This window comes from Mustela nivalis, assembly GCF_964662115.1.
Source record: "Mustela nivalis genome assembly, chromosome: 13".
NCBI lineage: Eukaryota > Metazoa > Chordata > Mammalia > Carnivora > Mustelidae > Mustela > Mustela nivalis.
Window position 1 is genome coordinate 64332722 of NC_139032.1, and position 18188 is coordinate 64350909.

General features: G+C 46.7%; 1 protein-coding gene across 1 annotated transcript in view; it reads right to left on the minus strand.

Moving 5' to 3' along the window:
- Positions 1 to 5872: 5872 nt before the first annotated feature.
- GRIN3A (glutamate ionotropic receptor NMDA type subunit 3A) overlaps positions 5873 to 18188 on the minus strand; it is a 157034-nt gene continuing 144718 nt past the window's right edge. The window contains exons 7-10 of the mRNA XM_082696808.1: positions 16042 to 16206; positions 14544 to 14620; positions 9562 to 9890; positions 5873 to 7676 (exon numbers count right to left, since the gene is read on the minus strand). Of these exons, the coding sequence (XP_082552934.1) occupies positions 7606 to 7676; positions 9562 to 9890; positions 14544 to 14620; positions 16042 to 16206 (642 nt within the window). The 3' untranslated portion in view covers positions 5873 to 7605. The remainder of the gene's footprint in view (positions 7677 to 9561; positions 9891 to 14543; positions 14621 to 16041; positions 16207 to 18188) is intronic.

Consider the following 18188-nt stretch of genomic DNA (forward strand, 5'->3'; position numbering starts at 1 on the left):
GTAGGTGGTTTGGGTTTGGTTATTTACTATTCATGACACTTGGCTAGGGAAGTTAGCTGTCTAGCGTTGGGGGACTGCAGCCTGTGGAATATATATACACACACACACATATATGTATGTTATTTTATAGATTTAATTTGTTTATTTGACAGAGATCACAAGGAGGCAGGCAGACAGAGGAAGGGAAGCAGGCTCCCCGCCGAGAAGAGAGCCTGACTCAGGGCTTGGTCCTAGGACCCTGGGATCATGACCCGAGTTGAAGGCAGAGGCTTTAACCCACTGAGCCACTCAGGCACCCCAGCCTGTGGAATATTGTGGCAGAAAACCACTAGTCCCATGGGAAGTTGGATTTAGGGGAAGTTCCTCTAGTTGGGAAGAGCAGGGAGCCTCTAGTCCCAACTAGTCTGAAGTCCCAGCAACATAAAGAGCATTTAGAGACATTTTGAGATAATTACCAAAAAGGGTGATGATTTTTGGACAGTCTGGCTTCTTAGTACAGAAGAGGCCAATGAATGGGTTTCAGGAATAGCCACAGATTGTATACAAAATTTTGTTTGTGTTGTATGTACGTTATTCATAGCTTTTTTCAGATTCTGAAAGGAATTCTGAAACCACACGGTCCTCCAAAAAAAAAAAAAATCAGCCTCACAGCACCTGAGTGACTCAGTTGGTTAAGCATCTGACTCTTGATTTCGGCTCAGGTCATGATCTCAGGGTCCTGGGATGGAGCATCAGGTTCCTTGCTCAGTGGGGAGTCTACTTGAGGATTCTCTCTCCCTTTCCCTTTGCTCCCCCCACACACTCTGTCTGTCTCTCGCTAAAATAAATAATTTTTTAAAGGTTTATTTATTTATTTGAGAGAGAGACTGAGCATGAGCAGGGGGGAGGGGCAGAGAGAGAGGGAGAAGCAGACTGTCCACTGAGCAGGGAATCTGATGTGGGGCTTGATCCCAGGATACTGGGATTGTGACCTGAGCTGAAGGCAGACGCTTAACCAACTGAGCCCTTTAGGCACTCCTAAAATAAATAAGTCTTTTAAAAAAAAAAAATCACTGCTCTAGATACATAAGGAACTTATTTAGAAAATTTCTTTAATGCTTATGTAGAATGCCAACTTCAAGGATTATTGGAAAAGTACTAGAATCTTCCCTTTCCTTTTTCAGGTCTTGTGGGAATGCTCTTTTTTATTTTGTTGTTGCCTTGGAAATTGTCTTGGCAATTTGGACCAAAATCAGTCTTGATAATGCTCTAAGGCATATGTCTTAACTACATGGTTGGCTTTTAAATTCTTACCTCTGTAGGGATCTTTTTCAAAGGTGCTCAGCTATTTCTGCTAGCTGTTGCATTCTTGTATGACTTTCCATTGGAAAAGTTTTTTAAATCTCTGTCCAGATCCACGAAGCATCTTTGTTCTTTGAGGGCAGGAATTCTGTGCGTATAGTACTATGTGCATGCCTCTTGAATGATGAATGTGATTTGATATTGTGAGGATTCAAGTGGGCCCCACGGTATATTGGTCTGCATTCTGAAGTTTGATATTATGGGGATTTGTGGGAAGATTCTGGAGAATAGGGAAGTGATCACTTGTCTTCTTTTAGACCTACTGGGATGGTGATGCTCGCCTCTTGAAGGAAGGTGTATTCTGCTCTCATCACTTTCCATGATCATTTGTTGGTGTGGCATGCCTTTAAATTTTGGTCTTTAAGGTTTTTGCTGAGGAGTATCAATTGATAGATAAACCCAAGGACCAATGAGTATGCAGAAAAGTTTCAACTATTTCTTAACCGCAAAAGTCTACCTGATTCAATGTGATAAGACCACTCCATTAAGAGTAAGTAGAAACTGATGGGTTGTGTACATGTTAGACTGGGTTTACATAATAGGAAGTCTATGGTATGGAAATAACCAAACATTTCCTAGATCCATAATTATCCCATCACACAGAAAAATTGAGGTTGACTTTCTGGGGATTTCTTGCCAAGTTTGGTTTCTTCCTAATGTTAAATATTAAGGTGGTATTTGTAGCATATTTCATAGGTCCTAAAATTAGGAATATAGAAAGAGCAGTGTCTTAACGGTGTAGTCCACAGTATCCAGAAGCAGGCCTGGCCCACAGCACTCAGGGAAGGTCCACATGGTTAAGTTGATTCAGCTACTTGCTTCTGCTAACAGTTTCTCAGAAGTCTTGTTTTTTTGTTTTTAAGATTTTTATTTATTTATTTGACAGTTCACAAGTAGACAGAGAGGCAGGCAAAGAGAGGAGGGGGGAAGCAGGCTCCCTGCTGAGCAGAGAGCCCAATGTGGGGCTTGATCCCAGGACCCAGGGATCATGACCTGAGCCGAAGGCAGAGGCTTTAACCCACTGAGCCACCCAGGCATCCCCAGGAGTCCGTTTTATTGGACCAGTGTATATTCAAACCTGACTTTTTTTTCACCCCCTAAGTGGAAACAATTTTTCCTTATGTATTGAAGTAACTCTTCCAATTTGGATTATCCTGAAATATATAACCTTATTTTAAATTTCCTTTCTTGGTGATAACAAAAGAAATTACAAATTCTGAAACTGATAGCTCTGTTCTAGGCAATCTGTGATAGTTATGCCTTCTTTTATATGGTTTAGTCTTTTTTTTGAGGAAAATCGTAGACAAAATTGGAAGCATAGTATATTTGCATTAATAGAGTAACACTATGCTCTGAGGATTTCAGGTTACTAAAATCTACAGAGTGGAATGAATTGAAAGCTAGGATGTGGGAGTTAAAAGGGACCTCAAACCGTGTACTAGTTTATTTTTAAGATTTTATTTTAATTCAATTAGCCAACATATAGTACATCATTAGTGTTTGATGTAGTGTTTGGTGATTCATTAGTTGCATGTAACACCCAGTGCTCATCACAAAACGTGCCCTCCTTAATGTCCATCACCCACTTACCCCATTTCCCCACCCACCTCCCCCTCACCAACCGTTTATTTCCTGGAGTCAAGGGTCCATTATGGTTTGTCTCCCTCTCTGGTTTCTTCCCATTCAGTTTTTTCTCCCTTCCCCTATGTTCCTCTGTGCTATATCTTATATTCCACATATGAGTGAAACCATGTGATAATTGTCTGTCTCTGACTTATTTCACTTAGCATAATCCTCTTTAGTTCATTCCACAGCAATGTAAATGTGAGTATTCAGCCCTTCTGATGGCTGAGTAATATTCCACTGTATATATGAACCACATCTTCTGTATTCATTCATCTGTTGAAGGGCATCTCGGCTCCTTCCACAGTTTGGCTATTGTGGACATTGCTGCTATGAACATTGGGGTGCAGGTGTCCCTTTTATTCACTACATCTCTCTCGGGGGCAAATACCTGGTAATGCAAATGCTGGGTCGTAGGGTAGCTCTATTTTTAACTTCTTGAGGAACCTCCATCCCGTTTTCCAGAGTAGCTATACCAGCTTGTATTCCCCATTATTCCCCTTATTTTAGAGATGAGGAAACAAGTCCCAGGGTCACTCAGTTTAGCAGCAGAATCATAATGTTGCAATCAGACCTCTGTTTTTCTTTGACCGTAAGTGGAGACATGTACCTATAGAACGCACGTCATCAGGAAGATAATAAATGAAAATACCTTGAGTCAAATTTTAAGTCTTTCTGAAGGTTTCTAATTTAAGTAGGCTCTCTGCCAGGCCCTAGATTAGGACTGCATTTTCTTCTGATTGAGATCATCTCAATCATCCTGATTGAGAGTTCCTATAGCACTTTGTTCCAGAGTAGAACTGAACCAAGAGGATCTTAGATTTCTCCTTGCGCACGCAGCCCAGCCCATTCATACATTTGGTATTTGTCATGATGGCAGGCGCCGTGCTAAATCTGTTTCTTGTGAAGTCAGACTTAGGATGAGTCTGGCCCTGCCTCTTACTAGAAGGTTACTTCAGCTCTCTGTTTCAGTTTCTTAATCTATAAAATAATAATAATTATGTTATAGAATTGTACTGAGGATGAAATGAGTCGATATATACAAAACATTTAGCAGGGTGCCTGGCAACTAGTAAATGCTCAAAATATTAACTTGTATTATTGCATATAAATTGAGAGAGGAAGTTTTCTTCTACATTTTCTCCTTATTTCTAGGAAAAAATGAGATCAACATATTTAGACTTTAGATCGTATGTGTTTATTTATTCCTAAGTCTACCTGTCCTGGTTAAAATGATGTCATGGCCAAGTCATGCCCAGGCATCAAAAGTTAACTTCATTTGCTCAGTATCCTACAAACAAATTGAATGCATGTGAATGACAGCCAGTTCCACCCAGCAGTGAGGACCTTGATCTTTTACTATAACCCTCTTTAGCCTAAAATCTTCAAAGATTCCTGTGGTCTTTGGGATAGAAGTCCAATTTAGCACAGGGATCTTGCCTCTGCTTTTCTTTCTGCAGTCCTTACAGCTTGTTACCCGCCTGTGCTTTATGTTTCTGTCAATGTTCCTACAGTTCTTGTCACAGCTTCCCAACTCTGGAACTTAGCACATTCTGTTTCTTTTACCTGGGGTGCTTGTTACCCTTCTCTCAATTTCCCCGCTACGTGTATGTGCGCGCATGCACACACACACACACACGCAAACACGGTAAGTGTCTTTTTTGTCTCCACAATACCTGATGTGCATTTATCAGAGTATACACCGCAGTTTTGCCAGTTTGTGTCTCCCTGCTAGACTGAGCTCCATGGGGTCAGAAACTTTCTTTCTCTTGCCAGCAGCTAGCCCAATGCCAGGCGCAGAATGAGCATCCAAACAAGGAGTGACTGAATGATGCAAAACCACCTTCGGTAAGTTGGTGGTTGAATCAGGTTACAGTGGGTTTATATTTGTATGAGATCTGACTTCGGTATAATCCAAAGAACATGTGTGAAGAATGCATCCTGCTAGCAGGTTCACGCTGGCAAGGCGGCCAGCCGCTAAACTGCAGGTGCGTCAGAAACCGCAGTGAGCCAGAGACCGCGGGAGCACTCTGGGATTCCCAGCTTGATCTGTACCAGTTCTTGGTTGGGCCGGAAAGCCGAAAGAGACGCCTATAACAGCTGTTTCTGTGAGACTTGGGGGCCACGGTGTTGAGTTCAGTGGACGTGACAATGCAGGTACAGTTTGTGTATCGGCTTCCTTTTCTGCGGAGCTGGGGGCCAAGCTGAGGCATGGGCTGGATGCGCTATAGTGGAAAGACTGAAGGGGGCATTGGAAGAAGAAGAGGGGTTGTAAGGCAGCAATCAGAATCCTGACAGTGTAAAATCAGTCTCCTGGAATTTAACTGCCTGTGTGTGAATCTGTCTCTGCTACTCCTCTTACCAGCTGTGTGACTTTGGACAACTTCCATAATTCCCTGAGCCTTAGTTTTTCCATCTGTAAACTGGAGGTCTAGTTCATCTACTGCAGACTAGGTCTAGAGAACCTGTGTCGAGGGGTTTTAATGAAGTTGAAATAAGTGTTAGCTACTATAGTATTGTCTGTTGACAGGCTGTGAACAGGACAGATTGTGAGAAGGTCCCTGAGCTCAGAGACCATGCCCATCTTACTCACTGTTGTGTCTCCAGCACTTGGCACGTAAACACAGGCTGTGTAGCAGATGGTTGTTGAATTACTAAATGAGGGTGGTCAGGGCAGAATTTTTTAGAGATCTCTCAGTATTGTGGCTTTTCCTAGAATATCTTTTAGACAAGGCCATTTCGATTGCACTTGGTGATGCCTGGGCTCTGAGTTTTCTCAGCATGTTTTGTGCCACATCAACTCTACTAAGGAAACAGTGTAAGTCCTAGTGGGTCTCCTGTGAGGAAGGGGCTGGTACCATGTCCACATCTGAATCCCCCAAGACAATGCCAGCAATACATCAGAAAATGAAGTTTCTATCTGAACATTTATTCCACAGTCATAGAAACTGAAGATGGAAAAGACCTGAGAACATCTAGTCCATCCACATGGTTGTACGAGAAAAGTGGCTGGAGCAAAACAGCCTGTTCACTTCATGCTCACGAGACAGCATTTCCGCTCTTCCTGGACTGGAGCGATTGCACACACGTTAAAATGAAGACACAAAGCAAACACTCTACAAACCTTAAGAAAATACTTCTAAGTACATTGTTTTCATAAAACGATTGGGAACTAAACTAAAAAGAGTGAGGGACTCCTGCATTAGGTGGGTGGCATAGGTGGGTGAAGAAAGGAATAACTCAACGGTGTAGCTAGTGGGGTGGTTTTGATGACAAAAACACAAGTTCTTTCCATGACTGGTTGGATTTTCTGGTTTTACTTATCAAAAATGAGTGGGAGGAAGAGAGGCTCTAAAGCAGTTTCTTTCCCCTTCATTCTTTTACCACACCAAGGATTAGCTCCAAGGCCCTACTAGGCCCAGGGCCAACACTGAGAAGCCCACTGCCCCGATGTCGCTGGGTTTTACTAGGCAGATGCTTCACTGACCACTTCTCTGGTCAGCACGGAAGCAGCAGCTCCTGCATGGGGTTTGTGCAACAGCAAGATCCATGAGAAATGGAGTCACCTCCAGGCACATTAAAGACCTCAACTGATTGTGTCCCTGTGGCCACCTCACTTGTCTGTCCCGTTTTTCCAACTCTTTAATTGTTGGAGGGATCCCCTTGCTGCTCCTCTACCTTGAGGCGTCCGTACTCTGGGGCCCTTACTATTATGTACAAGACGCACGTAGCCTGTTTCTGCTCACCCCGCCATATTTTATTATGTGCTTCCTGTGCCGGGAACGTCCCCCTGGAAAACGGGGTGGGGTGTGCGACACAATCGGGTTGTCCAGCTGCCCAGCACCGGAGCTTGGAAAAGAATGGGCCTTCCTGATCTCCTGAGAGAGGAGCCCAGAAGAGGCGGCGAGGGAGCGGCCCTTCCCTCTTTGTTCCTCACTAAACCACCACCCTCCACCCGAAGACTTGGACCTCTGGTTTCTGAGCCCGAGGGGAGCTGAAAGGACAAGTGGAGCAGAACAGAAAGAGTTTTCGAAGGACCCACCATTTCATGAACTCTTTATAAAACACAACACACTGTTTCACACACTGCAAAACACTGTTCAGTTACTACCAGTAACGACAACCACCGCCACCTGAGACTGCTTCGTTCCACCACAAGCAACTCGGTGGTTTCTCTTCATCCAGAAAACGGAGGCATTTCAAGCGATGCTGCCGGCAGCAAGCCTGCTTCAGCTCCTGCTGCTGCGGGCCACACCCTGGCCACGAATTTGGCGGAGGAGCTCCTCGGAAGATCCCGGCGCAGCCGTGCACGGGCCGGCTGCTTCCAGGGCAGGCAGGGCTGCCTGGCGGGTCACCCCTGCTCAGCACGCCTCAGGAGAGAAGCTTAAGGTAAACCCGATATACAAAAATCCAAACTTACAAAACAGATACATTAAGGGGTAGTTAATTGCATTACAAAAGGATTCTTTACTTTACAAAAGAATTCACCTCTGGGTTCCTTTAAATAGCCAGCTTCTCGAGTACAGTCAGGAGGAGCTGCGTTAGAAAAGTGCCCGTGTACGTTAGGAGCCTGGCTGTCCGGTCGAGGGCTTCGCCCGTACCTCAGTACCTCAGGCCGCGCAGAGCAGGCCGGCAGAGCACTCAGCGGCTGCAGAGGGGACGTGGCTGCGAGGCATCGTCTTCCAAAGGCAGCTGCAGATCTAGGTCGGGGCCTGGGGGAGAACAGGGGAGGACAGGGCATTTCAAAGCAGGATTGTCCTTTCTGTTTCCAGGGCGCCCCCTGTTCCCTCACTGTTCCATCTGCAAGGTTGAAGAAGTCTAACTAGAAGCTTCTCGCCTCCCCCATCAGTTTCTCTGGGCCTCCATCCACCCCAGGGGTCTCAGACAATTAAACCAAAGTGTGAGCTAATTCAGCTGAAGGTGTTGTCTTTCCCTGGGGGACTGGGTAGCTCCTGGTGGAAATGTAAGGGAAATTTTGTGACTGCGGAGCAGCCGTCACAGAACACAGTGGTTGGGACAGTGCCGTGGATTCATGGCGGGCATCCCAAGGGATGAAGCCAGAGCAGAGTAAGTGATAATTGAGGAAGTCTTGTCCTCAGTGGTTTTCAGGGGTGGGAGTGGCTGTACGGAAGGTGAATTAGCAGATGTGTGCTAACATGTTAAAACTTATCAAAAAGCTCGTAACTTCTCCCCAGGCCTGGAGCAGCCATTCTTCTAGAGCAGTGTTTCTTGAAGAGTAATTTTTGGATCACACATGTCCGCCATCTGGGGTAGCTGGTTAACAGGCTTCTGGGCCAGATATCCCACCTCATGCCATCCTCTGGGGAAAAAGGCCCTGACAGTCAGCATTCTAATGGGTTTCTAGATGCTTCCCATCTACACTAGCCCTGGGAACTGCTGTTCCATAGTTCCCTGGGACTTTTCTCTCCTGCATGCATGTCCACACCATTGCGCAAGGACAGGGACACCTGGGAGAGAATGGGAGGGGACCCCACCTGGTCACAGCCCCTTGGGAAGGAGTAGGTGTGGGGACAGGAGGCTGGTGTGTAGTTAGCTGTACAGAGATGGGCTGCACAGGGCACTATCTCAAACGTTAAAGCTTGTGGTGTTTGCAGGGGAGGTCTGCTTCAGGGATTCCCAAAGCTAAGAGGTAACTGCTGATCTGAAAAGGGGCTAGCATGTGGTCTGTAGAGCCTTTTCACTTAACCCACAGTGCCAGCTCGTGAGCCCTGGACGGGCAATGAGCAGGGGTAGTCCAGTGTCCTCTAAGGCCGCGTCCTTGCTCTACTTTGCTTTCCTTTACAAAAGGCACACTCTGTAGGTGAGAAGCTTAGTTAGACTAGAGGTATAGTCCTATTCCTTCCTTAGCCAAATTGTTTTTCTGGCCCAGAGCTTTTGTCCTTCAAGATGGTGGACATTTTTAATGCCTCTTCTGCCTGTCCTCTGTTCTCGCTCACCACATCCCTGTTCCCTTTCACAGTGGCACGTAAGCCCTTCCTACTAAATGTTGGTCAGGGTGGTGTCGGAGACACGGGACCCTCATGCATGATCCAGTCAATCGCTGGTCCACTGTATGCTAATGAGTTGGCTTGGTTGTTTAGGTACCCACACCTCTGGCTCTTATCTGGCTCCTGGTTCAGAACGTAGGAACAATCTAGTTGTGGGAGTTGTTTCAAAAGCTACAACCCTGGATAATCCTGTTCTATCCTAAGATTAAAACCAGGTTTGAGTAACATTTTTCTCTCTCGTTGGTGAGAGTGCAGAGAAAGGGCTGAGACCCAGAACTACTAGCAGGGCACCCCGTGAGGAGCCAGCTTTGCTGGGCCATTCATAGATCGTTGCCACGGAGTTCACTCCTGACTAACTTACATTCCTGCTCTGAAAGACCCCCACCCTGCAGAGCTAGGGAGTCTGCTTGGGAAGAGCTATGGCTGATTTTTAGTCTAGGACTGGCAGACTTGACCTCTAAGAGAGACCTAGACCTCTGCTTCCCTACACTTTTGTCAGCAATTACAAAAGAGCAGTACAGAGTGTCTCAAGGGCTCAGAGGAATGCTGGGAACCGGGAAGGGGAGCAGCACGGTCAGCTAGGACTCACAAGTCCGGTTCGTCCTTTGATACTCTTCCAGCTCCGTCTTCCTGCTCACAGCCAGCTGCAGCTCCTGCCGGATCACCTGAATCTGCTTCTCGAGCTCCGAGAGTTCCTGCATCACTGAGTTCCGAGCTCCATTTAGGGAGTCCGCCTTCCCATTGGTGGCCAGCGAGGCAGGGAGCTCTCTTCTCCTTGGAGGGAGCGGAATGTCCTGGTCGGTCCGGATGCTCAGCTGGTTTTGTCCTCCCTCATCACTAAAGATGTATTTTCGTCGGTTATCCTGACTCAGACTGGAAGTATTCCACACCGTGAGCTGACGGGGTCCCACACTGGACCTAGGAAACAAAGACACTAGATCTACCTTCCATTCTGTGGCTCTCCAAGTGCTGCTGTGGGCTGTTTCAAACTGTGAATACAGAGCGGGATATGCATTCAGAGGACAGACTGCCTGCTGGAGTGGCACAGAGACAGAAAGAGCCATTAAAATTCTTTTCAACTGAAGTTCAAGGTCTTACCAAGTCTTCTGCCGCCCTGAAATTGGAATGGATGTATCATCTGGAGGGCTGTTGGGCCAGAGTGTGGCATATTCTTTTTTTTTTTTTTTTAAGATTTATTTTATTTATTTATTTGACAGACAGAGATCACAAGTTGGTGAGAGGCAGGCAGAGAGAGAGGAGGAAGCAGGCTCCCCGCTGAACAGAGAGCCCGATGCAGGGCTCGATCCCAGGACCCTGGGATCATGACCTGAGCTGAAGGCAGTGGCTTAATCCACTGAGCCACCCAGGCACCCCGGCATATTCTTTTCTGAAGAACCCTGGATGTCTTTCCACTCCCTTCCTGCCAGTGAGGCTCAGAGCACAGCGCTGCCTTGAAACATTCTCTGGCTACAAAATGGTGCTTTAGTAAAAGTGAGAACCTATTTATTCACCTGTTGGGCTCTACGCAGAAGCCGGCTGATGCTATAAAATGGCTCATCCTCGGTCCCACAGGACTGCCCTGAAGTTCACTACTTGAGTTTGAGGAGAATAAAAACACAAGCTGCAGGGTTCAGCAAAAAGTTTTCCATTATAGGGATGATTTTATGTGGGTCGAGAATGACAGCTCAGGTCTGGAGCTTTAAACGAAACCCCAGGAGAGCCTCAAATTCTTGCTGGAATAATGAAGGTCAATAGAAACATATTCACATCCTCTTCTCAGGCCAGCATCAAACCAACTGCCCCCATTTCCGAGCGATGGCTGGCAGACGGCTGCAGTTACCGCTGGACAGGCCCAAGAGAAGGGGGATCGTTCAGGTGCCTTAAAGAAGCTTGGACAGTCAGATGCAGTGAGAAGAGTTTCTTGCTACAAGAACAGAAAAGAGCCCTAGCTCTAGCCCAGCCCTAGCCATAGCTGCGGATTTCTTCTAGCCTTGTTGGGAGAGGAGCAGGGTTATTACCACTTCTTCAATCCACCACAGGGCAAACCTACGTAGAAACACTCCATATATTAAGTCCTTGTGTTTCTGTTCCCACCCATGTAACTGACTCAAGACTTTATTTCTGGACTCTTTCTTTCTAGGAGAAGGGAAGGCGCGAAGGGAGGACTAATAAAATCTTGGTTCAGTTATATGGCTGAGAACAGAAACACAAGGACTTGACAGGATGATTCTGTTGCATTTTGTCCTGTGGGTGTCTGCAGAAATGGCCATAATCCTTTGTTCCTCCTTTCCACCCATGTCCCTTGATAATACGACTTTGCAGCTCACCTTTATCAAGGAGGTGTCAAGGGGAGAAAGTCTGGCTTTCCCTCCCCTTGGAATTTAGTCTGGTTTCCTGACTTATTTTGGCCCAACCAGCAGCAATGGCAGGTGGGCGTTCCACGCCCATCTTTAGAGAAGCCTCGTGCACTTCCTGAGGGTCCCTCTCAGAACCCTGCTTCTGCTGCTGCAATATAAACGAGTGCTGATGGTAACAGGGTAGGCAGAGTTCCCAGTCTTCCCAGTGGACCCAGCTTAAGCCATAGACCAGCCAGCCCTTAGCTGCCTTCCCCTTCCCCACAAGTTGGCTGCAGACATATGAGCAAATCTAGCCAAGACCAGCTGAGTCCGGCCCAGGCCAGTAAACGGCACTTGCTGTTGTTTAGAAAACAGTTCTTAATTTAGAAAATTAAGTTATTGAGATAATTTTCTCACATGGAAAAAACGAAGATACATGCTGCAAGCCATTAAAACACATGTTCCCAACTCCCCTGCAGCTCCTTTACACTTCTCAGAGTTTAAGTGGCATATAATGAGTGGCCAGGGGTGGAGGGCTGGGGGAAGGTGGCGCACCAGAGCACAGCTTTCCTGTGTCCTGGGCTCAGTAAGAGTCTATAGAGAACCCACTTATAGCTCTGCTGGCTTCAAACGTGGGTCGGGTGCAGTTATAATTTTACTTCAAGCTGTACAGTTCTTTTTAATTTTTTCCTCAAATCTCTTCCAACTGAGGTTGAAAAATTTTGATAGTCTTATTTGTGTGTGTTACATGATTTACAATTTTTGTGTATCTTAGGGCAAGGGAAAATGGGGGTGTATTGGAAACCCAGTGGGGTAAAGTATAGACCAAACCTTACATGAAATCCCAGGTTGAATAAACCAAAGACTATGCTTAGTGTCTTGTAATATCTACTTTCTTCCTCTGCTTTAAATAGAAAAAGAGCAACATCTCCTTTTGTATCATGGCCCAGAACTTTAAGCCTTTCCTCAAATCCACATGTTTATAATTTTTCATCTCTCTCTCTTTTTTTTTTAAGCTCAAAGAAATCTTTATTCTCCAGCAGGTGCACACACAACCACCATCGCTGGTCCTCAGGGCCACACTCATCTGCATTCACCCACTTATCTATTGTTTTATTCATTCTATAAATACGGAGCACGCTGGAGGAATGCCGAATTGTAGCAGACATAGGCATTTGCATAGATACTTTTCCAAAAAAAGAGGAAAAGAGTTTTCAACCAGGAGACCTAACTCTAGTAGCACAGGATGATTCACAGGGTGAACCTGGGAATAGGGCATCTGCACATTTTCCTGGTATCCAGGCAACCACAGGAATTAGGTAAGTAGAGCTAGCAAGTCTGGTTTCCTCCACAGCTTTGTACAAATATCTGGGAATAGAATATAGAAGAATAAGCAGAAGCTGGATTCCATGACAGACTCAAGTTGCTAGCATAACAAGTGCCCTGGTAATCAACATGTGGCTCTGGGCCACCTGTGAATAGAAGATGACAGTGATGTCAGATTTGGTGTCTAATTGGAGGCCTCTTCAGTGTTCTGTTCTGTTTTCTATCGAACCTTCCTCAGCCTTAGTGTGTAAGGTGACCAGTGGGTGAACTGCGTTTGGCACTAAAAATGAGCAAAATGAGCTTCCACAGACCAATTCTGTAACCTTGGAGTTCAATACTCTATTGGAATCTTCAGAAGAGACATGACAGCTGTGGGGCCTCAAATTCTCACTGCATTTGAAAGGTTACAGCTGGGTGGTGGGCAGAAGGGACATGGCCCAGGAAGTGTGGGCCCAACATAGGCCAGGAGGGCATGTTCTGCCTTAGCTCCTTCTCAAAATAAGGCACTCGAGAAGGGAATCTGCCAAGAAAAGTGGGTACATCGAGTGATAGACACATTTGGTTCTCAGCTGAGGTGAGAGAAATGTGACTGGCAATCCCATCACGGTTGGAAACGGGACACTGGGCTTCCTGTTTCTATTACGGCTGGTAAACAAATGGTTTTTCATGAGATGATGATGTCTTCACTGAGATGTCTTCTTGTGTTCCTCTGGCTCAAAATTTGTGTTAAAAAATAATTACAGAAAAAAATATACGAAACATGACATAGAACAGCTGTGACCTGATTAGTCTCCAGCTTGTCGCTGACAGGGCTGCAACACAATCCAGGAATACCACAGACTGTGAGGGCCGGGGTGCTCACTGACTGGAAAGAGAGGCTTTGAGCGAGAACGGAAACGATTCTGACATGCAAACTGGAGACAAGGGGACAGCAGGTCCAGAGGAGGTATAAACAATGAAGAAGAATGATGCTTTTTACTCCTTCTTCCTCTATTATGAGTGAGGAGTGTGTGTGGCAGATTTCAGAATTACCCAGGAAGCCAAGCTTTGAGCTGAAGATCTGCCACCGATGGCAGAATTGCTCAGGGGGGTACCCTGAACGGAGGATTCTGGGCATGAGACAGAAGGAGGAGGGCCGCCCCAGGCAGGAGGCAACAGAGGCCGGACTGAACTCTGCCGGCCTCTTTAGCCACAACAGCCACCCACAGGCTGCATGTGGGGAAGGTGTTCACTAGGCATTTAATGCTTGTTACTCCCTATCAATGAGATGCTTTTCTGGAGAGTCTGTAGTAAGAGCGCCAGGAAATGGATTAAGCAGAACACATCCGCTGCATATTTCAAATATTCCTAGGAGTGCTGGAAAGCAGTGGGGAGCAGACCCATGCCAGAAAGGCAATACAGCATGAGACGAAACTGCCTGCAGTCCTTGTGAATTCAGGCTTGCGTGTACTCTGTGCACAGTAACAAGAGCTAAAATGGCTTTGTTCCCGGGACTTTGCATGTATTATCTCATTTAATCCTTGCAGCATCTCTAGGATGTGGATTCTGTTTTTAATCTCAATTTCACAAATGAGGACATGGAGACACAGAGGTTAAAGAAATAACTTGCTATGGCACACGTATGACAAGGGTATGTGACAGGTTAGGATCTGGATGCGGGACTCTCAAGACCATGGCCTGGGCTTGTACTGCAGTTCCCTGTCCACAGATGTAGATACATTTTTTTCCTTCTCTGTTCTATTTCTCTTTGAAACCACATGTATTTTTGCTGACTGTATTATCAACAACTTGGTCCTGATTTGATCTGAATTATTGATACATAATTTCCCCTTTGAGTAGGGAGTCCCAGTTAGATCTCCACTTTTATTTTTACAAACATAAAGACACCTGGTGCTGGCCACCTTCTTACCTCTTTTCCATACGTTTAGTCCTGAAACGCTGCTGCTTTTCCTCTACAAACGATGTGTTTAGTGCTCTATGTAACCTCTGGCAGAAAAAACAGATTCACAGGTAGAGGTCATTAGAGACACACAGTCTGGGGACAAGTACCACCTGAATTTAATAGTGTATCTCACTGTTACAAATCTGGGCCTCTTTAAACACATTTCTAGGGATGCCTGAAAACATCAACCTCTAGTCCTAAATCTCAGGAGAACCAAATTTTAATTCTAAGCTATTATTCCATCTAGAGGGAAAACCAGTAATTTGAAGGAAGCTTTAGAAATGCTCTGGGACGTAAAAAGGCATGTGATAGCATAACAAATAGCATGGAGGACATGGGGAGATAGAGAGGAGAAGGGAGTTGGGGGAAATTGGAAGGGGAGGTGAGCCATGAGAGACTATGGACTCTGAAAAACAATCTGAGGGTTTTGAAGGGGGTGGGTGGGAGGTCGGGGTACCAGGTGGTGGGTATTATGGAGGGTACGGATTGCAATGGAGCACTGGGTGTGGTGCAAAAATAATGATACTGTTATGCTGAAAATAAATAAGAAATTAAAAAAAAAAGGCATGTGATATAAAGAAGAATCGTCACAACTACTGTGTGGCAAAGGGCCTTGCAGCATTGCTAAAGGAGAGTCAAAAACTTAGGTCTGAATGTCTCAGCAGCCAAAACAAAGAAGAGAAGAACCAGAGAATTCTGCTAGTTATGTTAGCACCCGATGGAGGTCACCTGTAGCCGAGGCAGCAGGGGCGGCCTTAGGGGCCAGAAGCACGGCTCCCGGAGGCAGGAGGGAGCCGCTGGTGGGGAGATGAGGCTGGCACCTGCGGCCTCCCCTTCCCTGGGGGCAGCTGCTCCTGCTGCCAGAGTCCCTTCTGTTCTTCTCTGGCTCACCGCTGACAGGGAGCGCATCTGCTCACCGCTGACAGGGAGCGCATCTGAACAGGGTGCTGGCTGGATGCTCTCTGGGGTCCCGGGGCCTGAGCACACCCAAGTCTGGGGACTGAACGTCCATCCTGCGCAGCTGGGGCTGGGCACCGGCTGACCTCCTCCCTCGCGGCCTTTGAAAATGGGGACAGAACAGGGGCCACTAGGTTCATCTAAAGGGAAAAATAGGGACTTCACACTCATTGAACGAGTTTCCATTTTGGCTGGAAGAGAGTGTTGGAAATAAATCTCTCACACCATCCCCTCAAGTTGTCACTGTTAAGTGAAACCAGGTTAAAAACAATGCCATCGCCTCTGTGGGAGGTGCAGTGCAGGTGATGAGACAGGCGGGGGTATGACAGGACAGGCTACTTCACTGGGAAAGCGGATTGATGGGCTAAAGGGAACTCCACTTTCTGCACAGAGCGCTCTAGGCCGCCCGGTTCTCTTGGGAACTGGCCACCTGTCTGCCGCGGGGCTCTGGCCTGCGGCCTCGGCGGCGGCAACGCTGAGGGTTCATCCCGAGGCGGCCGGCACTCACCTGGCTGGTGTGGAGCCAGTAGTGCAGCCGGGACCTGTTCTTGATTCGCGGGAGCAGCAGTCTGTACACGATGTGCTCCCCGATGGCGGTCAGCATGGACAGACCGAAGCCCACGCACAGAAGCACGAAGAGTCCGGAGAAATGTTTGATGCCCATTTGCAAAGTCTGTGGCAGAACAGGAAAAGAAAGGCCATGAATGCGAGGCTCCACCTGGCCCCACGCTTGTTTTTAGATGCACATCCTTTTCTGCCCCCCAGGAGAGCTGGAGACTACCCCTCCCTGAGCGCTTGGCACGCTTCACTAGACCACGCTGGGAGAGGGGCCCAGCCAGAACCGAGGGCGCAGCATGCTTCCTGGGGAACAGAGCACATACAGTCCTACTGTCTGAAGGGTCTCAGGGTCTGGGCCACCCTATAGGCTCTAGAGACTGAGACAGAGGAGAGAGACCAAGGGTTGAAACAATTTAACATATTAAAGCACTGAACAGTTATCAAGGAAAGAACCTTTCTTAGGGATGCAGAATGAGTAGGTTTAAGGGGAAGAGACGTTGAATTCAGTAATTTTGACATTTAGATCTGGCAGGAACATGGAGATCATCTACTTCAATGTTCTCATTTTACAGATGAGGAACCTGGGACCAGGGAAGTGAAGTAAATTCAGGCAGTTCACAAAATTAGACAGCCACAGAGGGGTAAAAAAAAAAGGGGGGGGGAATCTAATATTTATTGATTGCTTACCTTTTTGCACTGAGACAGGTATTAAAACCACAATTTACAGTTGAAAACCACAATTCACAGTCCTTGCAGCTTTTAAGTGACCAAGCAGGTCTGTAAGTCCATGTTTGTTTAGCTGGGAAACCTGGGGTCTTTCTGTTATCCAACAAAACAGCAGCTGGGGCACCTGGGTGGCTCAGTCAGTTAACTGTAAGACTCTTGATTTTGGCTCAGGTCATGATCTCATGGTCATGAGATCAAGTCCCACATCAGGTTCTAGCCTGAGCGTGGAATATGCGTGGGATTCTCTCTCTCCCGTTGCCCCTCCCCACATCCTTCCCTCCAAAAAAACCCACCAGCAGTTACAACAACTATAGTTACAACAATTTTATGTGGCAGGTACTTTGCTATGTGACTTACATATGAGATCTAAGAGAATCCTCATGAGTTCTCTATGAAACAGGTATTATTCAATCACAGACATCAATGACGAGCCAATCCTGCAGAAAGAAAGACTGCACACACTGAGTGCCTACTTTAGGCAGTCTCTGAGGTACCATGGGATGAAGACAGGAGGATTATGTCTCTGCCTTTAATCAACTTGAGTCTAGGGAGGAAGCAAACATTCACAGGCCATGATACAGGCACAGATCCGTGTCTTCTCAGTTTTAGGGAGAAGCTGGCTCACAAGAGAAGTAGAATGTGGAAATGTGGAATGTGGGTGGGAAAGTAAGCACTCTGAAGGCTGTGGAAACAGAGGGAAAGAAGTGACATCTGGCAGAGTGATGTAGGGCGCTGTGAAGCAGACAATGATGGCTGAGATGTAGGTCTGGGCAGAAGGCATGGACCATGAGGGAGAAGCAGGGCCACACTAAAAGCCCTCAGATGCCAGGGCTAAGGAGCCTGTCATCCCTCTTCTTGAGGCTTTCACTGATCATCGTCATCATCAATAATTACTTAGCACTTAATATGTGGAAGGCACAGCTCTGAGCACTTTGTCACTGTAGGAACCTGCTTACTATTCACAACAACACATGAGGTAGGTACTGTCATCACTTCCATTCTACAGGTGAGGAAACTTAGGAACAAAGTAGCTTGGCAACTTGTCCAAGGTCACAAAACTAGCGAAGGTAAAGCTGGCAGTCTGACTCCAGAGCCTATACTTTTACTCACTCTCCCTTGACTGATGTCAGTGTCCCCCATTCTCTGAAGGGGTCTTCCTTTCATTCTTCCCACCCGAATCCTGAAGACCTGAATCCTGAAGCTAGCCAGACATGGTTCAGGCACTGAACTTGGGGACTGCGGACTCTGGTGGAGCCTGGGCCATGAAATCTCTTTTCCCCCATGACGGTACCTCCAGCAGTGGCTCAGTATCCATGACAGATACCGCCTGGACAACTAATGACTGGAGGTGAGCAGAGACATAGAGCATGG